A 22,507-nucleotide genomic window follows, 5' to 3' on the forward strand; every position below is an offset into this window, starting at 1 on the left:
TTTCACGCATCCATGCCCAAACTGGTTGTTTTTGTTCTTAGTGATTGAGTGCCAATATCACTGGCAAGAGATGATATCTTATTGTTTTGATTTGTATTTACCTGATAAGTGATGCAAAGAATTTTTTTCACATATCCTTTGGCCATTTGTATGTCTTCTGTGAGGGATTTTCTGATCATCACCTCTCCCATTTTATAATTTTTTTTCATTTTCTTGCAATGCCATACGGATGCTTTACATATATTTGATATTAGCCCTTTATCATATAAATGATTGAACAAAGAAGGTAGTGTATTTTTAATTCCTTCAGTTCAATGGAACTTCTTATACAGTTTAACAATTCGGAATATAATTCTCCAAATATTTCACAACACTGGTCTCTCAGACCTGAGTTCAGATCAGTTAAATAAGAAAATTGTATCTAAGTACTTGATGACACAAGAGACAGTTATATAGAGACAAAACTGAGGAAGGCTACAAGTAGCAGCAATATGAAACTATAGTTAATACTGGCACTGAGAGTTATCAGTAAAAAAGTATCTATAGTTATCAGTCAAAGCATCTTTAGAAACTGTATCCTAATTTCCATGATGTCTGATTTTCTCAGATATTTGGATAAATAGCAAAATGTTTATCCAGGTACAATTATTGTGGTTATCTTTATGCATTCTGTATCAAACATTCTATCTTTGGCCTCTAGGGTCTGCAAGAAAAAAAATAGACTCTGTTCCTTTGATTTTAGTGCTAGAATCTGAGCAACATAGGATCTCAGGCACAGTAACCATGGGCTTTGCCACTAATCCATACTTTAGGCTTAATCAGTTTAAGTAAATAAGAAATCTGAAAATGTTAGCTTGAAAAATAATAGTTGCTGGAAAAATTTCAGAATCCATTCCAGGTCCACAGACAAAAGGCAATAATCTCACTGATAAGGATTTGAAATGCTTTTCTTTGTGTATGACTGCTTTCTGGCCTTTAGAGACACAGAACAAAATCTCAGATTAAAATTTCATAAATAACTGATTATAATTAAACTGTCTCCCAGATGGAAATCATAACTTTCAGACACTGGTACATATCTAATGAGTTCAAATATAAAGCATGTGTGGCTGCAGGAAAAGAACAGGAAAGTCTGTTTGTAGGATGGGAATGTAGCTGCTTGGTGCCTACTAATAAAAAGGTCAATAAATTCTGCTGTGTAGTGGTCCTCACACGTGGACATACTCTGATGGATCTGTTCTGTACATTAAATAAATACTCCTGCCTACATGTTATCATCCATGAGGAAGGACAAAAAAGAGAAAGCACAATATTCCTTACATTCTCAATAGCCTATGTCTTCAGGAATTTGGCAGTTTTTCTTTTGAGTACAGTGCTTATTTGAGTTTATTTTTCACTGAACTTTAAAGTTACTTTAATTTACTCTAGTATAACTGTAAAGGCGTTCTGAGTACCTTTTATACCAAACAAATTACTTGAAACAAACATATTTGCACATAAATCTTCATATTCAATGATAATATTAATAATTACATTACAAAATCAATATTATGGCATTTTAATGTAGAAGCAGTAGACATTAAAAATCACCTCACCAAAAATGTATACAGAAAATAAATATAGTGAAATTTTAAAACATAATTTGTGCTACATACCACCAAAATATCTTTTTATAATTATGCAACATTGCTGCCTTTATTTTCTTTTTTGTGTTTTGTGTTTGCGTGTTTTAATATACACGTGTGATCATTTTCTTATTTTCTAGAGAAAAAGAATATAATCTCAGGATAAATGAGTTCAATTTTTAAACGAACTCTTTTTCCGGAGAACCTAAAGCTACTCAGTGGAGAAAGTGCATTGTAAACATGAGAGAGTGAACAGAAATTTATTTATTTATTAATTATGCTCAGGGCTTACTCCTGGCTATATGCAGGGATCACTTCTGGCAGAACCAGAAGTCATACAGGGTACCAGGATGAAACCTGAGTTGGCCACATACAGTTAAGAGCCCTGCCGGCTGTATTATCTTTCCAGCCTCAAAAATTTTAATGTTTCCACCAGGGTTAAGATAACAAGACATCAGGTATTCTCTTGTTTTCAAAACATTATCTGTTCAGCCCATTCACATTTCAGAAACTACAGTAATTTATAGCTATAATCTTAGATTTGGCTAGGCAGCAAATTTTCATGCTGGAATACTTAAGGTTTTACAACTGAGCTTTACAGTAAGATCCGAGATATTGTCAAATTTCAGGCAAAATTATTTGAGGGTAAAAATAAGAGAAAAACAAAACTGTAAAAGGACAAGATAGAAAATTAGAACGGAAGGACAAACAGCTGGGGTAGGGTGAAATTGAGATAGGTGTGGAAAGAGGTGGAGCTTGCACCACTGTCCGACTTTGCAGATGCTAACCAAAGGGCTATAAAAGCGGTAGAAGCAGGCAGGGAAAGCATCCTGATGGCCCGCCTCTGCACATCAGCTGCAGTCTCCGTGGTTGCCAGAGCAAGAACCACCAGGATCAAGATGCAGAGGCCGCTCTCGTTCCACTTGCTAGGAGTCTGGCTGCTTCTGAGCCAACCTCCCAGAGAAAGTCAAGGTCAAAGCTGGGACACTGTTATTAAGGCATGTGGCCGGGAATTGGCGCGCCACCAGATCAGAATCTGTGGCAACTCGCTGTCGACGTGGAGAGATGTGAAAGCCAGATTCGGACGCGCATCTGGACCAGCCACAGGTCAGCGCTCCCACCCACACAGATGCTCTGTCTCCCATTGGCCGCTGTTGGGCTGCCGACCAACCAGATCTGCGGTGCCTGGCTCGCTAGCAGGCGACTGGGATTCTGGCTTAGCTTCTTAAGTTTGGATTTCAGTGGGGCTCTAACCCAGAAGGGTAATGCTACTGCAATAAACACAAAAGCCCCCCTCCGCAGGCATTCAGTGGGTGTCCCTCCTTCCTATCTGGTGGCAGGGTGAGAGCAGAGGTATGCCTTGGAGAAGGTAAGACTGCTGCGAGACCTACAGAAGGGAACAGCACCCTCTAGTGTTTCTAGACGCCTGGAATGGGCAGCATCGGTTTTCATCCCTGGACAACTGGGGGAAGTAGCTGACAAGGAGGCAGGAGTTGGTTATCACTCAGGTCTGAGAGTCTTAGGGCCTCAGGGTCGAAGTCTTGGGGAAGAACGCGGTGGGCTCCCCCTGGAGCGTTAACAGGACAAGCAGAGCCCTAGTTTAAGGATGCTTCTCTTTGGGAAGAAAAACGAAACAAAAAGCCTGGCTCATGCCATCGAAAACTCTTTAATTTTAAGTTTGCGCTAAAGAAAAATGCGGCCCAAACCTGAGAGAGACGTTTAAGGAAGCCCTGAAGGATTTTAAAGCAAGGTTTTAGGATTGAGTACAGGTGAAACATAGGATGATTACAAATATTGTTAGTTATAAGCCATTTAGAAATATAGATCGAAGGCTAAGTTGAATAAGGCATGGAAACTTTCACAAATATGCAATATGTTAAACAGTAAAAAATTCTGAAAAATTGTCTTAGACTTTATTACACATGCAATTGATGATAAACCACTACTGTACTTATGTAACGTCATTGTGTACACCATTTACTTCCCTTTTATGTGATTTAGAGGAAGTTTATAAAGGTAGCTTCTTCTCTAAGTTGTTGTTCAAAAGTTGAGTAATTTAAAATAAATATTTATATACTTCTCTTGTATTATTTAAAGCCTATGCTTTAGTAATAGGAACTAACTAGTAACAGGAAGAAAACAATAGCATTACTTTGGGTAGGTCGGTCCTACCGTTGTTCATCGATTTGCTCGAGTGGGCCCAGTAACGTCTCCATGGTGAGACTTGTTACTGTGTTTGGCATATCGAATACGTCACGGGGAGCTTGCCAGGCTCTGCCGTGCGGGCGAGATACTCTCGGTAGCTTGCCGGGCTCTCTGAGAGGGGCGGAGGAATCGAACTTGGGTCGACCATGTTGGCCGCTTGTAAGGCCAAACGCCCTACCCTCTGTACTATGGCTTAATTCCTTTTGTCTAAGTAATAGGTTGTCATTGAAGACTTCTATAGTCTAAGTAAAATATCTTAATGCCCCTTTAGAGCTGTATTTGGATTGAAATCTTAGTAACATAGAACTCTTTTAATTAAACATATCAACCTTAATTTTAAAGGGTTTCACTATTTTTTCACATACTTTGGCAAAATGACTAGGTACCAATTTAATAATATAAAAACAAATGGAAACTAACTATGGAGGTTTTATTTTTTATTTATTATTTATTTATTTATTTTATTGGTGAAACACCATAAGGTACAGTTGTAGACTTACAAATTTTTGTGCTTGGGTTTCCATTGTACAATGATCGAGTATCCATCCCTCCACCAGTGCCCATTCTCCACCACCACTGATCCCAGTATCCCTCCTACCCCCCCCCAACCCCCTATCCCACACTGCCTCTGTGGCAGGGCATTACCTTTTGTTCTCTATACTTTTGGGTGCTGTGGCCTGCAAAAGAGGCATCGAGTGGCAATCATGTTTGGTCTAGAATCTACTTTCAGCATGCTTCTCCCATCCTGGAGGGATCCTCCCAATACCCCCCATTTGGTGCTCCCTTCTACATCTGGGCTGCCTTTCCCCCTAGAGTGTGAAGCTGACCTCCAAGCCATGGAGTAAACCTCCTGATATTTATCTCGGCTATTCTTGGGTGTTAGTCTCCTATTTTGTTACTTTATGTTCCCCAGATGAATGCAGTCTTTCTATGTCTATCCCTCTCTTTCTGACTCATTTCACTTAGCATGATACTTTCCGGGTAGTACCACTTGTATGTAAATTTCATGACTTCATCCTTTCTGACAGCTACATAGTATTTCATTGTGTAGATGTACCAAAGTTTCTTTAAACAATCATCTGTTCTCCGGCACTCAGTTTTTTTCCATATTCTAGCCATTGTAAACAGTGCTGCAATGAACAGACACCTGCAGATGTCGCTTCGACTCTACTTTTTTGTCTCTTCGGGGTATATTCCCAGGAGTGCAATGGAGGTTTTAAAACGAATTACTGGAGCTGGAGTAATAAATAGTACAGTGAGTAGGGCACTCCCTTGCACAAGGCCAACCTTAGTTTGATCTTTGGTATTCATATGATGTCTGAGGGTCCCACTCACTCATCCCAACAGTGATCCCTGAGTACAGAGCCAGTAGGAAGACTTGTGCACTGCCATGTGTGACCCCGAAAACCATTACACTAATTATTTACATACTACCAAAATAATTCAATAAGCTTTAAACCATTTATCTTGATCTTTACCTGTGGCCAAAATTTTGTTAGGTTATTTCCAGTTAGGTTATATAGTAAGTACTATTGAAGACAATTGCTTAAATATACTATATATATGTATATATATATATATATATATATATATATATCCTCCAGAGAACAAAAATTTGGTCAAATGTACAAACAATACTGAACAATTTTTAATCAACAATTTGGAAACAACCTTAATGTCAACTAAATCTTTATATGCTAGCACTCTTAGATGCTTTGAAATCAGCTCCTTCTTAGGTAACAATAGAACTTGCATTTTAAACAATTTACAATATTGGAACAAAACCCATACAAAATCAATAGCGATACACCACAACAGATACTGTTTCTGAAAGACAGTCATATTTGATCAAGTTTTCTTTTAATCAGTTTCCCTAATGTGAATGTTACTATTTGAACCAAAAACTTTGAAAAAGAGACATTGCTAAATAAATGCACAAGGAACTCAGAAACTTCTTGCTATTAAAGCAGAACATTAGTAATTTTACCTTTAAAATCATATCCCAAAGCAATAATTTGCCACTACTGAAAATATAATCGTTTATTTATTTATTGCTTTTTCGCTCACACCTGGAGATGCACAGGGGTCACTCCTGGCTCTGCACTCAGGAATTACCTCGGGTGGTGCTCAAGGGATCATATGGGATGCTGGGAATCGAACCCGGATCGTCTGCATGCAAGGCAAACACTCTACCCGCTGTGCTATCGCTCCAGCCCCAGAAAATATAATAGTTTAAAGTAGTCTATATATACCTCCAAGGTTCCTATCATAACTCAGAAGTTACTTAGTAATGGAAGAAAATTACTCTGGTAAGGAAACTTCATAAGAGATTTTCAAGGAAAATGACAACTTTTAGAAAAGCCAGTGAAGCAAAAGGTCTCTGAAGAAAGTTCTAAGGTGATATGAGGAAAGGTGAAGTAAGCACAACACTGGCACACTCAAATAAATGGTAATTATAATGAGTTAAACACTTATTTTTCTTTTTTAGTGAAGTAAAATCATTTTATTGAATAAATTTGCTTAGAGAAATGTTAAAGGTGATAATTAAAGAGGTACATGTTCAAGGGAGAACATGGGCTTTTGCAGAGAGGAAATAAAAAAAGGTTATATATAATTTCTGCAATTTGTGTTGGCCTGGAGTTCTCTACATACATAAAAGTTAACCTGGGAGTTGTCACAGGAGTAAACCTTGGACTCTTGGGGGGGGGGGGGGAGGGAATGGGAGGGCACCAGAGGTGGGTACCACACCCAACAGTGCTCAGAATTTACTCATGGGACCATGTGTGGTACTGGTGATTGAACCAATGTCAACATAGCATGGAAGGCAAGCACCTTACCCACTGTACTATCTCTACAGCCCCAAGCCTTGGACCCTTCCTGGTCCTTCCATATTGTTATCACAGCTTATTTCCTTTTATTGTCTAATTCCATTAAGGCTATGTCATTTTATTTTGGTATAAACAATTTAAATATTTTTCTGATGTTCACAGATTGATTAATTTTTCTATATCTTCAACCCCCTCTCTCTTTTTAACCTTAGAATTCCTGCCAACTTCCATGAAGACAGATGAGAAAAACCTAAGAGCACTAACGGAATTCATTACTAAGTTACTGAATAGAACGCTGTCTTTGAATAATCCAACAATTACTAAGCTACAACAAACTTTATTAGAAGATCTTAATATTTCCTTTACAGAATTTCAGAAAATTATCTGTACTAGCAACAGTGAAGTATTAGGCAACTCTGAATTAATCAACACAGGCTGGGATAAACAATCCCGAAAAAAGAGACAGGTCTCAATTTCACTGAGCAGTAAGTGTTGTTATTCAGGATGTACTTTAAAAGAGATTGCTCGATTTTGCTGAGATTATGATGACTGCGTATTTTTCCTGATATTCACAGTATTGTTGCTTGACATTCACCAATGCATATCATTCCACTGAATATTAGAATATAACAAGTCATTCTTAGTGTTCATTTTTCTTAAGTTGGTGTGTATCAAAACACTTATTGCATTATTGTAATTTCTTGTAATAATATTCTATGTTAAAAGAATATTTTTATTTTCTCAATATAATTATATTACTGCTTTTTGTTGTTGTTGTTTGTTTTGGGCCATCCTGATGATGCTCAAAGGTTACTCCTGGCTCCTGCAATCCGAACCACTCTTGTTGGTGCTTTGGGAAACATTTGGTATGCAGGAGACCAAACCTGAGTCAACCACATGTAAAGCAAGTGCCTTACCTACTGTTCTATATCTCTTATCCCTATGTTACTTCTTTTTAATGCCAGTAACCATTTCAATAACCACAACAGAACAAAAGTACAAGTAAGAATAAAAACTGACTTATGTTATGTTTTTTACTGATATTAATTCTTAGGCATACAAAAAAATCACAAAACTTTGACTATTCCAATACATTTATAAACTGCTTCTGCTTGTTGAATTGATAGTTGCAAATAAGTCACTAGAGTAAGTCACTAATCCAACTTAATTTTGTTGCAGCCATAAGCATTTCAAATAGGTTTTCCTTTTATTTCTACCATCTAAGATAGCATAAAGTAGTTTTGTATTTTTAAGGAGAAAGATGACTAGGTATATAGAAAGAAAGGTAAAAGTTCAGTGTCATATAGAATAATTAGATTTAGCAAGGGAACATACTTTATATTCATTATTTTTGAATGTACAAACTTTTTCTATAAAAAATGTATGTGTAAAGGTATATCTAAAACTATTGTCATAGTAATCATTCTACTATGAAGTCATTTACTTTGGCTTAAACACATCCATATTTTAGGCAGCATTCGTTGAAAAATATACTTCATTAGCAACTTACTCTCTATAAAATGTATGAAGAAATAATTTTAAGGTATTAATAAAGTAACTCCAATATTTCAGATTGCCAAATAATAGTAACCATGATTAAGCCTCAGTGTTAAGTGTAAGCTCTTACCTTTATGAATAGCAGAAAAATATCAGAGGCTATTTTCCAGGCTGGGACTTCAAAGAAAAGGGGGGTTTGAAATTGTAATTCCAAAAGCCCAGGAAGCTCCTGGCCATTCAGGACAAGGGAGGTCTCTCAACAGATCTTCTCCTTCCATTCATCCTTCATCTATTTCTTCACAAAAGCACTGGATCCAGGCTCCTCCTGTCAGAGCTTTTCTTTAGTAGCTCTGATAAACTGACAACTTTTAAAGTCCTAACAAAGCTAGTCTTGAGGTAATTCCAAGACAAGCTATTTAATACCCTCCGGTTTTTTTACATTGTATGTTTTATGTTTCTTAGTACTTCTAAGGCAAGTTATTTACCTTGTATTGAATACTGTTACGCCTCAGATCACAGTAGTGGCCATGAATTCTTTTCACTATTGTCTATCTGAAAATCATTTTTTCACACCAGTGAATCTAAACGATAATCTTGCTTGCTGAGTAGCCTTAGTTTGGAGTGGCATTCATTCAACACACTGAGACATCACACCATCCCCCACTGGTCTACAGAGTTTCACTTAATCGAGTGCTTTGTTATGAGTTTGACGGGAAAGCCCCTTTATGTAAAACTTTGGTCTGTTCTTGATGACTTTAGGATGTTATCTCTACCTTTGGTTCTTGCCATTTTAATTACAGTGCGTCCTGGCATCCATCTGGGTGCAGTTTATTTGGACTCTGAGAGTCCTGGTTCTATATCTCTGTCCTCATATAGGAAAGCTGTTTTTTCTTCAATAATTCTCTTTCTCCTTCTGGAACACCTAAGACGTGAATGTTGTTCCTCTCGATGATGTCCCCAAAACTGCTTGTATTTTCTTTATTTTTAAAGTCCTTTTATCTTTCCTTTTTGATGATTTCTTTTACTTTATCCTATGCTCAATAATTCAAGCTTTGACTCCATTTGTTATGCATCAGAGCCGCTATAGTGTGTGTGTGTGTGGGGGGGGGGGGTTCTTTTTGTGTTTATTGTTGTTGAACTATTCTATCCCCAACTCAATAATAATTAAGTCTAGATTTTTCTCAGTTTTTCTCCGACTTTCTCTGTCCTTGTTATAATTATCTTCTACTGATTTGCTCATTTAATCAGTATCATTAGAACTGTTGCCTTGGAGTTTTCATCAGGGAATGTACAACATTTGGATATGCGTGGGATTTTTTTCTGGACTTTTGTTTTCAATGACCAATGAAGGTATATTCCTACATTTCTTCATTATGTCAACCACCATGGGTCAATTTGGCGTATCCTTCTGAGTATAAGCCAAACTGGGTGGCAATGGGGAACTCACCGTCACAAATTCCAGGCAGACTGTGGCTTTCAGTTTGTTTTGACCTGGACCACTAGGACTTACAAGTACCCTCAAACACTGGATGGTGCCCAGAGCTAAAACAATTCCTTGTCCCAGCACTGTACCACTGTAGCACTGTCCTCCTGTTGTTCATTGATTTGCCCAAGAGGGGCCCAGTAACGTCTCCACTGTGAGACTTGTTGTTACTGTGTTTGGCATATCTAATACATCATGCGTGACTTGCCAGGCTTTGCCCTGCAGGTGAAATACTCTCAGTAGCTTGCCGGGCTTGTCCCAGCAGTGGGGGAAAAAAAAGAAATGTATAAAATTGTGCACCACAGATTTGTTCCTGAAATTGCATAAGTAGAATTCTATAATTGAACCACTGCATCACTGTAAAGTATATTTGGGCTTACAATTTTAATTTCATTATAAATTCTTGAAGGCTGGAGTGATAGCACAGCAGGTAGGGCATTTGCCTTGCAAGTGGCCAACAGGGCTGACACGAGTTCGATTCCTCCACCCCTCTAGAGAGCCCCATTGTGTGATTAATGTGTGATCACCCAAGAATAGTAGAGATGAATACCAGGAGGATTTCTGCACGGCTTGGAAGCCAGCCTCACGTGCTGGAGGGAAAGGCAGCTCAAATAGAGAAGGGACCACCAAGTATGGGGTGCTTGGAGGGCCCGCTCAGGATGGGAGATGCGTGCTGAAAGTAGACTACAGACCGAATGATGGCCATTCAATACCTCTATTGCAAACCACAACACCCACAAGGAGAGAGAGAGAGAGAGAGAGAGAGAGAGAGAGCGCAAAATGCCCTGCCACAGAGGTGGGGTGATATGGGGGGATGGGGTGAGGGTGGTGGGAGGAATACTGGGATCATCGTTGGTGGAGAACGGGCACTGTTGAATGGATGGGTACTCAATCATTGTATGACTGAAACATAAGCAGTTTGTAAGTCTGAAACTACCCCATGGTGATTCATTAAAAAAATTAAAAATTAATAAAAATAAAAATAATAAAGTGGTGGCTGTGGGGAGTCGGAGGGGCTAGAAAGGCAGAGGGAGAGACAGAGTTCTGGGCAGAGAGTTGGAGAGAGCTGGGGGAGAGTTACAGAGAGAGAGAGTTGTGGAGTGAGGGGCAGAGTTGAAGAGAGTTGTGGCCAGAGGTAGAGAGAGTTGTGGGGAGACTTGGAGAAAGTTGTGGAGAGAATTTGGGAGAGACGAGAGACGGAATAAATGGCAGTTGATCACCAACCAGCTTGGCCCTTGTTCCTCCTTCGTCCGCCTGGGAAGGGGAGCGGTTTGAGAGCACCAAATGTGGGTGGCGAGAGAGAGCCGCCTGGAGAGCCTGCAAACAGCCATTAATGTGTGATCACTCCTAGCGTCACCTGAGCAAAAGGAGTTTACACACGCATTCTTAACGTATTATGTTTTAAGGCACTTGGCCTGTCCCTACTTGATGTCAGGGTAGCTTGCAGCCTGTCCCTTCTCGATGCCTGGGTAGTTTATAGCTTGCCCTTGGTCCATTCAAGTTCCTTGTCGGGACCCTCCTTTTGGGGTATTAGAAACTCAGGGCAAATGAGGCTTAAGCAATATAAATATGACAGATGCCAAGGAGTAAATATTATTCAGAGTCAATTAACTCCCAAGTTACAAAAGCATATCACTGTCTTCCCTCCGTCTCTACAAAAAAGACATTGTTCTAAAGTAAACTATGCAAAGGACAAAAAGAACGAGCAAAGCAACATTTCTCTTGCATATACAAATTCCAGGAGAAACTGACTTTACAAGTCACAGGTCTGATTTGGGGATATAGATGATTAACAGATAGGGGAGGCAGAGTACATAAGAGAAGTTAAAGATAAACAGAGGAATGGTAGTGCTTCAGGGAGCACTGTGACGAGTATTACTCAATAAACTTAAGCGCCCTGCAGTGGGGAAGAAAGGACAAGCCAATGTTATCCAACACCTCCCCTTTTCTATTTGCAAAATGCAAAAACTTGAAATTTCAGCCTGTCCCTGAACCCAGAACAGTGCTTATTTTAAAGTGTCTAATCATTGGTCAGTGTCACAGTTGAATGAGCCCTGCACTATCTAGAGGTAGAGAAGAGTCATTTTGCCACGTTTTGATGAAATCATGCATCTGAATCTAGGTTTGAGGAGCTGTTCCTGCAACATCGGAGGTAGTGGTCCCAGTAATAAATCCCAGGGCAGCAACTCTTAGGAGTCCAATGAACTTCAGGGAGCCCTGGAGAAAGTGCCATGACCTCTGTCACGAGTCATGCATCAGGGGAACACTGCCATTCTCTAGTCAGGTTCACTGGCAAGGAAGGAAGGAAGGAAGGAAGGAAGGAAGGAAGGAAGGAAGAAAGGAAGGAAGGAAGGAAGGAAAAAGTGAGTCTTCATATGACTCAGCAATTCCACCTCTTGGTATCTACCCCAAGTGCACTGTTACTATTTTGAAAACTTTTGCATTCCTACATTCATTGCAATTATTCACAACAGCCAAGAACCCCCTGGAAAAAAATCCAAGTGTCCAAGAACAGATGACTGGATAAAGAAACTGTGGTATATGAAGTACTACTTAGTATAAGAAAAGGTGCAACACTGCAGTGAGTTGCAATGTGGTTGGATGTGAAGCATATTTGGTGAACTAAAGTGAGGCAGAAGGAGAGGGCCAACTATCTCATACAGTGGAATATATAGAAACACAGTGCGGGAATAATAACAAACCCTAGAATCAGCCTACAGAATTCTTTGTCATGGGGATCAAGGGTGAAAGGGGGCAGTGGACGGGGACCCTGAGAGTTAGTAGAAGGATTTGGGCATTTTAGTGGCCACTGTGGTATTGGAACCTTGTATGCCTAAAAATATTATCAATGGCACTGTAAATCCATCATGCCTAAATACAAATTGGAAGAAAAATTAAAACTAAAAAAATGACAAAGTAACTTATCGGGACTCTGTTTACCCCCATCCCACTCTGCCCCCTAATTGAACAAAACATTTTTTCTCTTAGAAGGCAAAGCTCTAAAATTCCTGTCACATTCTCCTTACAACTTGGCAATAGACAAAGCTCCGTAACTTATAACCAAAAGAACCAGATGATTATCCCTGGTACCTCTTTATTCTGAAGACTGAGGCTAAAGCCCATTTCTCCCTGCAAAAATAACAGGGATTCAACGAAGTGCTGACTCGGTTTCAAATGTACATACCCTTACTCATACACGTCTGATGGATGTGACCACCAACTATGCATGCATTACACTCTGCAGTAAAATGGGAAGCAGAACACATGCCTGCTGCCTTTTTGAAACCTGGACATGGGGGAAAAGAAGTTATCGTGCATGGGGCCTAAACGCTAGCTTCGGGGTGAGACCCGTGCTTGGCACACAGGAGGCCCCATACCACTGCCGCTTGGTGTGTGGTCCCCAAGCGCCGCCAGGAACGGGCCTCGAACAATAGTTCCTGAGCACTGCTGGGTGTGCTGCTCCAGCCCCAGCCCCACTCACATACCACACAAATGGGCGGAACAGACCAAGGGCACTTGTCTTGGGAAAGATGCCCACTCCACGGGCAGGCACGCACGGCAGGAGGACATGCCACTGCAGGGAGTGGCATCTCTGGCATGTCCCGCTGGGGCCCCACTAGTCATTTGCTGCCTCTCCCTTCTTCGGGAAGATGTGAAAAATGAAATCAGCCAGCACCAACCCCATCAGTCAGAGGCCCAGGCCGCCCCAAGAGCCTTCTGGAAACGCGGTGGAACGGCCGGGAAGCGCGGGAAGCGGGGCACAGCCACACGCCTGCCCTGCAGTTCTCGCGAGAACGCCGGAGAGTCGGTTGGGTGCCCAGTTGCTGCTCTGTCCTGCCAGGCGGCAGCTCCGGGCTGCAGGCAGCCGCGGCCGGCGGTTAGGGGGCCCGGGAGGCCCGCTGGGTCACCGGGGATGCCGCCCCTCCTTCGCGCCTGTCTGCTCTGTCTCTGTCTCCTGCTGGTTCGATTCTCCCGGGAGCAGACCGAAGTGAGAGAAGCCCGCAAACTGTGCGGCAGGCACCTGCTGAAAGAAATCGTCAAACTCTGCGGCAGCTCTAACTGGAGCAACCTGGAGCTAAAGCACACCCCCACCACACGGCTGTTTCCCCAGGTCGAGGAAAGCGTCACCCCGAGCCAACTTGAAAGCCCCCACACCACTTTCATGGTCTGGGAGAAGGACAGCCCCTCAGGTAAGAACCTGAGCCCAGGGCGTTGTACGTTTATCACTGGACAGTTCTGATCCTGGAATGGGTTCTGCTAAAGAGCAAGCTTCCCCAGCAGATGGCCTTAGTGTCTGGCAGAGAGACAAAAAAATTTTAAATGTATGGCAGATACAGAAAACCTCTCTTAGGAATCCCTACAGACAGACAGACAGACAGACAGACAGACAGACAGACACACACACACACACACACACACACACACACACACACACACACACACCCCTTTTAAACTTAGAAGAAATATGCCTACACATAGACGACTACATCTGAGGATCCTTTTTCAGCTGTCAGGAGAGAGCTCAAAGCATGCATTATGACCTGGTTCGAAACAGGCACCCATGAACCCCCAGCAATTCTGGGTATAGTCTTGGAGGCCTCACCCAGTTGGCTTTAGTGATCCCCACCCGGGTAGAGCAGCTCTACATCTAGGACCCTAGCTTTGAGTCATCCAGACTTAGTGTCTCTGGGAGGGGGACCCCCTGGTCCCCACGGCAATGCTTGGAAGTCCCCCCACCCATCAAAGTCTGCACCAGAAGAAGGCTGCTGCTTCCCTACTTTTCTAGAATATTGGCAAAATCCCATTTTGCCCTTCAAAACTTAAACATATTCCCAGTAAAGTCTTCACTAAAATGTTCTCCTAGACAATCTTTTCCTTCTCTGTTCTACTACAGTTTCTAAACACATAGTTCCATTCTGGGCTGGAGCGATAGCACAGCGGGTAGGGCGTTTGCCTTGCATGCAGCCAACACGACCAACCTGAGTTTGACTCCTCTGCCCCTCTCAGAGAGCCCAGCAAGCTACTGAGAGTATCGCGCCCGCCTGGCAAAGCCTGGCAAGCTCCCTGTGACGTGTTCGATATGCCAAACACAGTAACAACAAGTCTCACAATTTGTTGTGAGATGTTACTAGTGCCCGCTTGAGCAAATCGATGAACAACGGGAGGACAGTGGACAGTTCCATTCTACTGTCACCAGGACCAGTAACATGATTGGTCAGATATGCAAGATAAAAAATAAACAAGCAAAGTCAATAAGGGTCTCTTGTTCAAAACAAAAACAGGAATTGTCATATAAAGGTACTAACACCGAAAAAAAATTCCTATCTCTGTTCACACTTGCTCCATTGTCCCATCAAACTTCACATAAAGGGTTCCAGATTTATCAGTCTTTTTTACAAGTTCAGAGATAAAATTGAAGATTTCAACAGTCCTGACAATATTATATTAAACCAATTGCTGTGTCCTTCTAATCTCTGTGGCTGCACAAGTCTCATTTCCTTATGGCCAAGCCCTTATCAGGTTGTAGGGACTCGTGTGTGTTTTTATCTGAAACCCTAGCAAGATGACTTAGCATACAGTGTGCTTAGGGTACATTGATATTATACTTAATGCTTTTAAGCAGTATTTAGGAACTCTTTTTCCGTTGGATTGTTATCTTCCATGTTCTGTTTATGGGTTTTCCTAGCATCACTAAAATTATTTGTTGCCTTTTAAAGTAGTTCATTTTAGTTCATTTAGGGTCTGGAGCAAAGGTATAGATAGCAGGGCCTTGCTTCACACCAGGTGATCTCCCGAGCCTATCAGGCATGATTCTTGAGTGCAAAGTCAGGAATAAGCCCTGAGCACCACTGGGTGTAGCCCCCCTCAACAAAAAAGGTTTATTTAATTTGGAAGTAACTTACAGAAATACAGTAAGGACTGACTTGTCTATGCCTGTGCTTCTCAACCTTTGACCCCTTGATTCTGGTCCTCTTATGATCATGTTTTCTTCCTGTGGCCCCCATGTCCTACTGATTGGCCCCTAGTCTCCTTTGGTAACCTCTGTTAATGCACATTTTACCTGTGGGCCCAGTCAAACATCCTGGGGATTCACCAGGGTCTATATATGGTTTACAATTGAAAAATTGTGTCGTTAAAGAGACTTTGAGGGAGATTACTAAAACAAACTAGAAAGGTTCTTAGTACTTTGTAGGAATTTATCAACTTCTTTCCTTATTTTTTTACACCACAGTCATTAATTTGTTATTTGTTCAAAGGCTCATACTGCAAGCACTAAGCCAGTGAGGGCTTTGATTTTGGGGTGCCCCAATTTCACATGTTTAGGAAGATACAAGCTGACTGAGATGCATGTACATGGATGGAAACTAAAGGCACTGAGTCTGTCACAGCATCGCCTGCACATTTCTATAGCCTGGCAGCCCGCAGTCACAGGTCTTTGAGGTCCTTCTGCATGTTCCACAGGGTATCAGCGCTTTTCTAGAGTTGTGCCACCTCATCATTCTTCAGCTTCTGGTTGATAACACCGGTCAAGCCTCGAGCATTCAGGATGCAGGGAAGGCTCAGGAAGACTTTGTTCTCAGTGCCATACATTCCCTTCGCCATGGTTGATAAGGGGTGAATCCGGGACTCTTGAACATGGTCTCAATGAGATCAGCCATGCTCAGTCCAATCAAATTTACACAATAGTGAAGGAAGATAATAAATATAAATTATACAGTAAGTTCTTTATGCTTGCTCTTCTTCTCGCTCTTCTCCTAGCTCTTCTTCTAGCCAGTTATTCCCTTGTGTTTACTATGAATTTATTTAATTTATATAGTATATACTACATATATTATATAAATTCAATTTAATTTATAGAAATTTATTCAAAATTTTTATCACAAGAGTAATCAGTTGTTCATTTTAGATACCACAAATATGTTCTGCAAGTCTTTGATATATCTATGGGTGTTATTCACAGAAAGTCTTCCTTTTTAGGCAGTAAATGTTTTTGTTTATTGCCTATACTTTGAAATTTTGCTTTAGAGGTTCTTTTTTGTCCCCCTGTTAACTTTGTTTTAATTCTCATATTAAATCCTTAATGTTCTAGTGTAAACTTGCTTCTTTCATGGAAAAGTTTTCTTATTGTCTGCATTATCCCCCTTATAGCAGAATATGGTACATATTATCCAGAGTCGTCCTATATATCAAAGCAACCCAATTCACTTTTCCCTCCAGTGTCTTTTGTTATTACACATTTTAAGTGATCAAATATCTTTATCTATATATCTATACATATATATCTGCTTAATAAATGACTTTCTGTAGTTTCTTTACAATCATTCCTAAATTTTTAATGCTTAGGCATTCAAATTTTGTTGTTTTTTGAGCCACACCTGGCAGTGCTCAGAAAACACCCCTGGAAGTGCCTGGGGGACTGTATGTAGTCACAGGGACATAATCAGGATTAACTGCATACAAAGCAAGCACCATTATGCCTAAGCTATTTCCCTAAGCCCCGAGGCATTTGTAACAATATAAAGTTATTATAATACTGGAATAGAGTTATAACTGCAACCCCAAAGTTGCATAACTTTAATGGGAAGTGAGGAAGAATTAAAATTAAAAAATAAACCAAGAAAGTCCATGGGATCACATCTGTTCTAAAAATCATCTCTATTCAACCCCATTCCCATCCCAGTCTCCCTCTTGGAACTGCTCCTTTTTAAAAAATTTATGTCCCTTTTGTACTTTAACATGTCTTGAAAGATCTCAGAGCAACTTTCTTTCAGTTTTGACTCTCATCTTTTTCTCTTGACTCTTTTTGGGGGGCGCTGAGGGTGGGAAGTGGGGTGCACATTGAGCTGTGATCAGGGTTTGCTCCCAAATCTGTGTTCAAAAATAATATCTGACAGTTCCCAGGGGGTCCTATGGGGTGCCAGAGGTCAAACCCAGATTGGCTTCATGCAAGGAAAGCACCTTACCCACTGTATTATCTCTCAAGTTCACTTCTGAATCCTTAGTTCTAATTTCAAAGAGAGGACATTTTTTTTTAATTTTTTTTTTTACAGTTGTAGATTTACAATTTTTTGTGCTTGGGTTTCAATTATACAATGATCAGATACCCATCCCTCCACCAGTGCCCGTTTTTCACCACCATGGATAATATCCCTCCCACCCCCATCCCCCCATCCCCCCCTGCCTCTGTGGCAGGGCAATCCCCTGTGTAAAGAGAGGACATTTTACTGTGCTGTGAGTATATTTTTCATAGACTCTTTTGTGTGTACACATATGTATTTAATAGAATCACTGATATATACAGTTACAAAATTGTTCATGATCTATTTCAGTCATACAATGCTCCAACACCCATTCATATGCATTACTTTACATCGTTTAAGCACTGTTTTTGTCCAGAGTAATCATTTCCAACTATTATTGTCATAGTTGTCTATTTTCAGTCCTAAATACACTCCCATTCCTCCGTGGTGGCATACTTCCTACATGGACCAGTCCTCCTGGCCCTTGTTTCTACTATTTTGGGTATTATTCACGTACTATTTTTTTAAATATTCCACAAATGAGTGTAATAATTCTATGTTTGTTTCTTTCCCTCTGACTGATTTCACTTACCATTATACTCTCCATGTTCATCCATGTATAAACAAATTTCATGACTTCATTTTTCCTAACAGTTGTGTAATGTTCCATTGTTCAGACATACCATTATTTCTTGATCCACTCATCTGTTCTTGGGCACTTGGATTTTTTCTGGATTCTGACTATTGTGAATAGTGATGCGGTGAATGTAGGAGGGCTGATGGCCTTTCAGCATTGTGTTTCAGGTCCACTGGGTATATTCCCTGTTGTATTCCTGGGTGGTAAAGAAGCTCAAGTTCTAGTGTTTTGAGAGCTGTTCATGTTGTTTTCCAGAAAGGCTGGACCAATAAGCATTCCCACCAGCAGTGAATCAGGGTCCCTTTCTTCCCACATCCAAGCCAGCACTGGTTGTTCTTTTTGATGTGTGTCAGTCTCTGTGGTGTGAGATGGTATCTCATTGATGTTTTGAAGTTCCACCAGTGCCTTATATATCTTGGTTATTAACCCCTTGTCAGAGGAGTGTTGGGTAAATAATTTTTACCATTCCAAGGGCTGTATTTGTATTCTGGTCGTATTTTCTTTTGAGGTGCAGAAGCTTCTTAGTTCAATGTGGTCTCATGTGTTTACCTTTGCTTCTGCATGCTTGATCAGTTGTGTTTCATTCTTGAAGATGCCTTTAGCTTCCATGTCATGGAGAGTTCTGCAGTTCTGCTTATGTTTCCCTTTAAGTACCTTACAGATTTATGTCTGAGAATAAGGTCTTCATTTTCATTTGATTTTAGTGCATGGAATTAGAAAGAGGTTTTTGAGTTTAATGTTTTTGCATGTGGCTGACCAGTTTTCACAGAACACTTACTGAGATGCTTTCCTTGCTCCACTTTATATTTTGCTCCTTTATGAAAATTAACTGATTATATACCTTAGGGTCTGTCTCAGGATATTCAAGTCTATTTCACCGATCTGAGGGTATGTCTTTATTCTAATACCATGCTATTTTAATTACTACTACTTTGTAGTACCGTTTGAAGTTGGGGAAGGTGATGACTCCTATCTTCTTTGTACCAGGGACTGTTTTAGCTATTTAGGTTTTAGTGTGTGTTTGTGTGTGGGGGGGAGGGTAGGGGGTTTGGTATTGTGTCATACAAATTTCAGGAGTGTTTGATCTATTTCCTTTTAAAATGACATGGGTATCCTTATAGGGACTGCATTAAATCTGTAGAATGCATTGGGAAGTATTGCCATTTTGATGATATTAATCATTCCAGTCCATGAGCAGGGGATATGGTATCACTTCCTCAAGTCCTTTTATTTCTTGAAGTGGTGTTTTGTAATTTTCTTTGTATAGGTCTTTCACCTTTTTAGTTAAGCTGATTCCTAGGTGTTTGATTTTCTGAGGCACAATTGTGGATAGGATTTTTTAATATCTCTTTCATTTCATTATTTTGTATATAGAAAAGCCATGGACTTTTGCATGTTAATTTTACATCCTTCCACTTTACTATACAAATTGATTGTCTCCAGGAGCTTTTTTGTAGTCTTTAGGGTGTTCTAAATGTAGTATCAGTGCAAATAGTGAGAGCTTGACTCTTCCTTTCCTATCTGGATGCCCTTGACATGTTTTTCTAGCCTAATTGCTATGGAAAGTTCTTTCAATCCTATATTGAATAGAAGTGGCAAGGAGTCTGGGATGATAGCACAGTGGGGAGGGTGTTTGCCTTGCACACGGCTGACCCGGATTTGATTCCCAGCATCCCATATGGTCCCCTAAGTACTGCCAGGGGTAATTCCTGAGTGCAGAGCCAGGAGTAACCCCTGAGTATTGCTGGGCATTACCCAAAAAGCAAAAAAAAAAAATGGTGAGAGTGGGAAAACTTGTCTTGTGCTTGATATTAGAGGATCTAAGATCAGAGGGAAGCCTTCCTTCTAAGATCGGGAATCTTCGCTCTAAGATCAGGCCTCTGGTACCACATATGACCCCCCCGTCACTAAGAACCAACAGAAATGGTCAGAGCCAGAAAAAAATCCTGAGCACTGCTGGGTGTGGACCCCAAACAAACAGAAACAACAAGGGATACTACTTCACATGCCTAAGGATGATTATAGCCAAATATGAAAAAGAGAAAATGATGGTAAGGATATATGCAATTGGAGCACTACTATGGCATCAGAGTGATTGTAAAGGGATACAATTGTTGTGGACAGATTTGTTTCTTCAAAAAGTTAAAATTGTAATATGATCCAGCAACTCAACTTCTAGCTATATAACTATGAAAACTGAGAATATATGTTTACACAAAAACATACATATGAATGTTGATTGCAATGTTATTTTATGTTTTGGCAAGAGGAAGAGGGAAAGGCCTCTAATAGTTTCAGGGTTTCTTTTTCGAGTATTAGAAAATGTCCTAGGGTTAGACATTGGCAATGTTTACACAACTTTATAAAAACAGCTGCCTAATTGTATACTTTAAAATTCTGAGTTTGGGCTGGAGTGATAGTACAATGGGTAGGGTGCTTGTCTTGCATACAGCCAACCCAAGTTAGATTCCCAGCATGCCAGATGGTTCTCTAAGCCCATAGCCAGGGGTAAGCCCTGAGCACTGCTGGATACTGCCCCCAAACAAACAAAAAGATAGAATTTTATGGCATATTAATGATAGCTAAATAATATTTTTGCATTAACAAGATGAAACTACTTCTGAGCCTTTTAAAGAAAGCACCACCTTTCCTGTACAGCTATATTGCTGTTGAGCAACTTTTATTATTTAGATTGTTATTGTTTTTAGTAATTAGCTGACTTAGGACTCCAGCATTATGATGATACTTTCAGCTAAAGTAGCATTTTTTTCTATCTTAACAGCCCCCACTTTGTCTCAGGAGGAAACAATTAGCAATTGGGTGATGCAGTCACTGCCTGACTATAAGCATCAAATGGACAACTTGCTACCTGATTCGACAAAAGTTTTCTTTGCATCACGCAAACTTAGTCCATATATTCACAAGATTCTAGAAATTCAGAAGAAAAATAAAAATAGAAGCAAAGTTAAAACCGTAAGTCATTTATTTTGGGGGAATCATCCCCAAAGAAAACGCAGAGGATACTCAGAAAAATGTTGTCTTAGAGGATGTACAAAACACGACCTTCATATTGCATGCCTCCCATATCTTAATTATAAAACCTCAAAGAGAAGACCATCAGTTGTGACTGAAATATACTAATTATAAGGATTATTCTAACTTAATAAAAACATTTTACACTTTGTGGGTAAGTGTCTTTGTAGGTTCTCTCTTGTGATACCTGATATATGTGAAAGAACTCAGCAATGCTTCATGATGGTAACAAAAATCAGTATTTTATCGGTGACTGTTTTATATATTTATTGTTGATGAAGAAGTTACCAGATGTGACATCATTAATTTGAGAATTGCCTATTAATTATTGGTTGTCATTATGCATTTAAAACAGTTGTGGGATGTTCTGTAGGTACATCTGTATTACATACAGACTGATGTTAATGACAGTCATATTCATACCAGTATCCCAATATTTATTCCACCAAGTTAAAAGTGATTATTCTCCCATTCCCCTCACCCCATCCCGTAGGGCCCAAGAAATTTTAGAGTGGGTAAGATGTTTGCCTTGAATTGCAGCTGACTGGTTTCAGTTCCTGGCATCAACAATAATAGCCCCTGAACACAGAGCTAGGAATAAGCCCTGGGAACTACTGGGCATGATCCCTGAGTGCACAGGCCAGGAGTAAGCCCTAAGCAACTGCCGGGAATGGGCCAAAAACAAAACAAAGCAAAACAAAAAAACTAAACAAAAAGTGATTACTCCTACCATTTATTTATTATTATAATATGTGTAATTTTAACTTTTGGGGGTTTATTATGGGAACTTGCTAGTAATCTTTTGTTTCTATTGATGATTGTTCCTTTTGTGAATTTGAAGAGAGTTTCATGAATTTCTATTTTCTGGCTTGCACTCTCAGAATCACCTGGTAACGTCTTAGAAATGCTGTTCAAAGATCTCTCATAAGGCCTACTGGCTCAGAAACCCTAGATATGGGATTCAATATTTTGTGTATTTAAAGGTCTTCCAGGTCATTCTGAAGTAGATTAAGTGTCAAGAGATACTGATAATAGTCATTATATTAATATTCTTGAAATACGGTATCTCATTCACATGAAATTCTATTCATAGTATTTATATGAATATCTCAACTGCACAAAAGGAAAGTTTTAAACTATAGTACACACAAATTTATAATAAAAAATCTAATTAAGGA

The 22,507-nt window shown here is 40.0% G+C and overlaps 2 protein-coding genes across 2 annotated transcripts; both read left to right on the forward strand.

Annotated features, from left to right (window-relative positions):
* Window positions 1–2,458: 2,458 nt before the first annotated feature.
* Window positions 2,459–7,196, forward strand: LOC130016235 (prorelaxin-like). The gene is made up of 2 exons (XM_056106914.1): window positions 2,459–2,732; window positions 6,871–7,196. Exons 1-2 carry the CDS (start codon window positions 2,459–2,461, stop codon window positions 7,194–7,196), a joined length of 600 nt encoding a protein of 199 aa, XP_055962889.1.
* Window positions 7,197–13,551: 6,355 nt separating this feature from the next.
* INSL6 (insulin like 6) lies at window positions 13,552–21,437 on the forward strand. Its single transcript, XM_056106915.1, has 2 exons — window positions 13,552–13,828; window positions 21,079–21,437. Exons 1-2 carry the CDS (start codon window positions 13,552–13,554, stop codon window positions 21,435–21,437), a joined length of 636 nt encoding a protein of 211 aa, XP_055962890.1.
* Window positions 21,438–22,507: the final 1,070 nt, after the last annotated feature.

The sequence above is a fragment of the Sorex fumeus genome, unplaced genomic scaffold, assembly GCF_029834395.1.
Source record: "Sorex fumeus unplaced genomic scaffold, SorFum_2.1 ptg000149l, whole genome shotgun sequence".
NCBI classification, from domain to species: Eukaryota; Metazoa; Chordata; class Mammalia; order Eulipotyphla; family Soricidae; genus Sorex; species Sorex fumeus.

Excerpts from the sequence above, each read along its gene's own strand:
- LOC130016235 (XM_056106914.1), top strand. The coding sequence starts at position 2,459 with ATGGCCCGCCTCTGCACATCAGCTGCAGTCTCCGTGGTTGCCAGAGCA. Across the intron at positions 2,733-6,870 it reads CGCATCTGGACCAGCCACAG|AATTCCTGCCAACTTCCATG; the intron begins GTCAGCGCTCCC and ends TTTTAACCTTAG.
- INSL6 (XM_056106915.1), top strand. The coding sequence starts at position 13,552 with ATGCCGCCCCTCCTTCGCGCCTGTCTGCTCTGTCTCTGTCTCCTGCTG. Across the intron at positions 13,829-21,078 it reads GGAGAAGGACAGCCCCTCAG|CCCCCACTTTGTCTCAGGAG; the intron begins GTAAGAACCTGA and ends CTATCTTAACAG.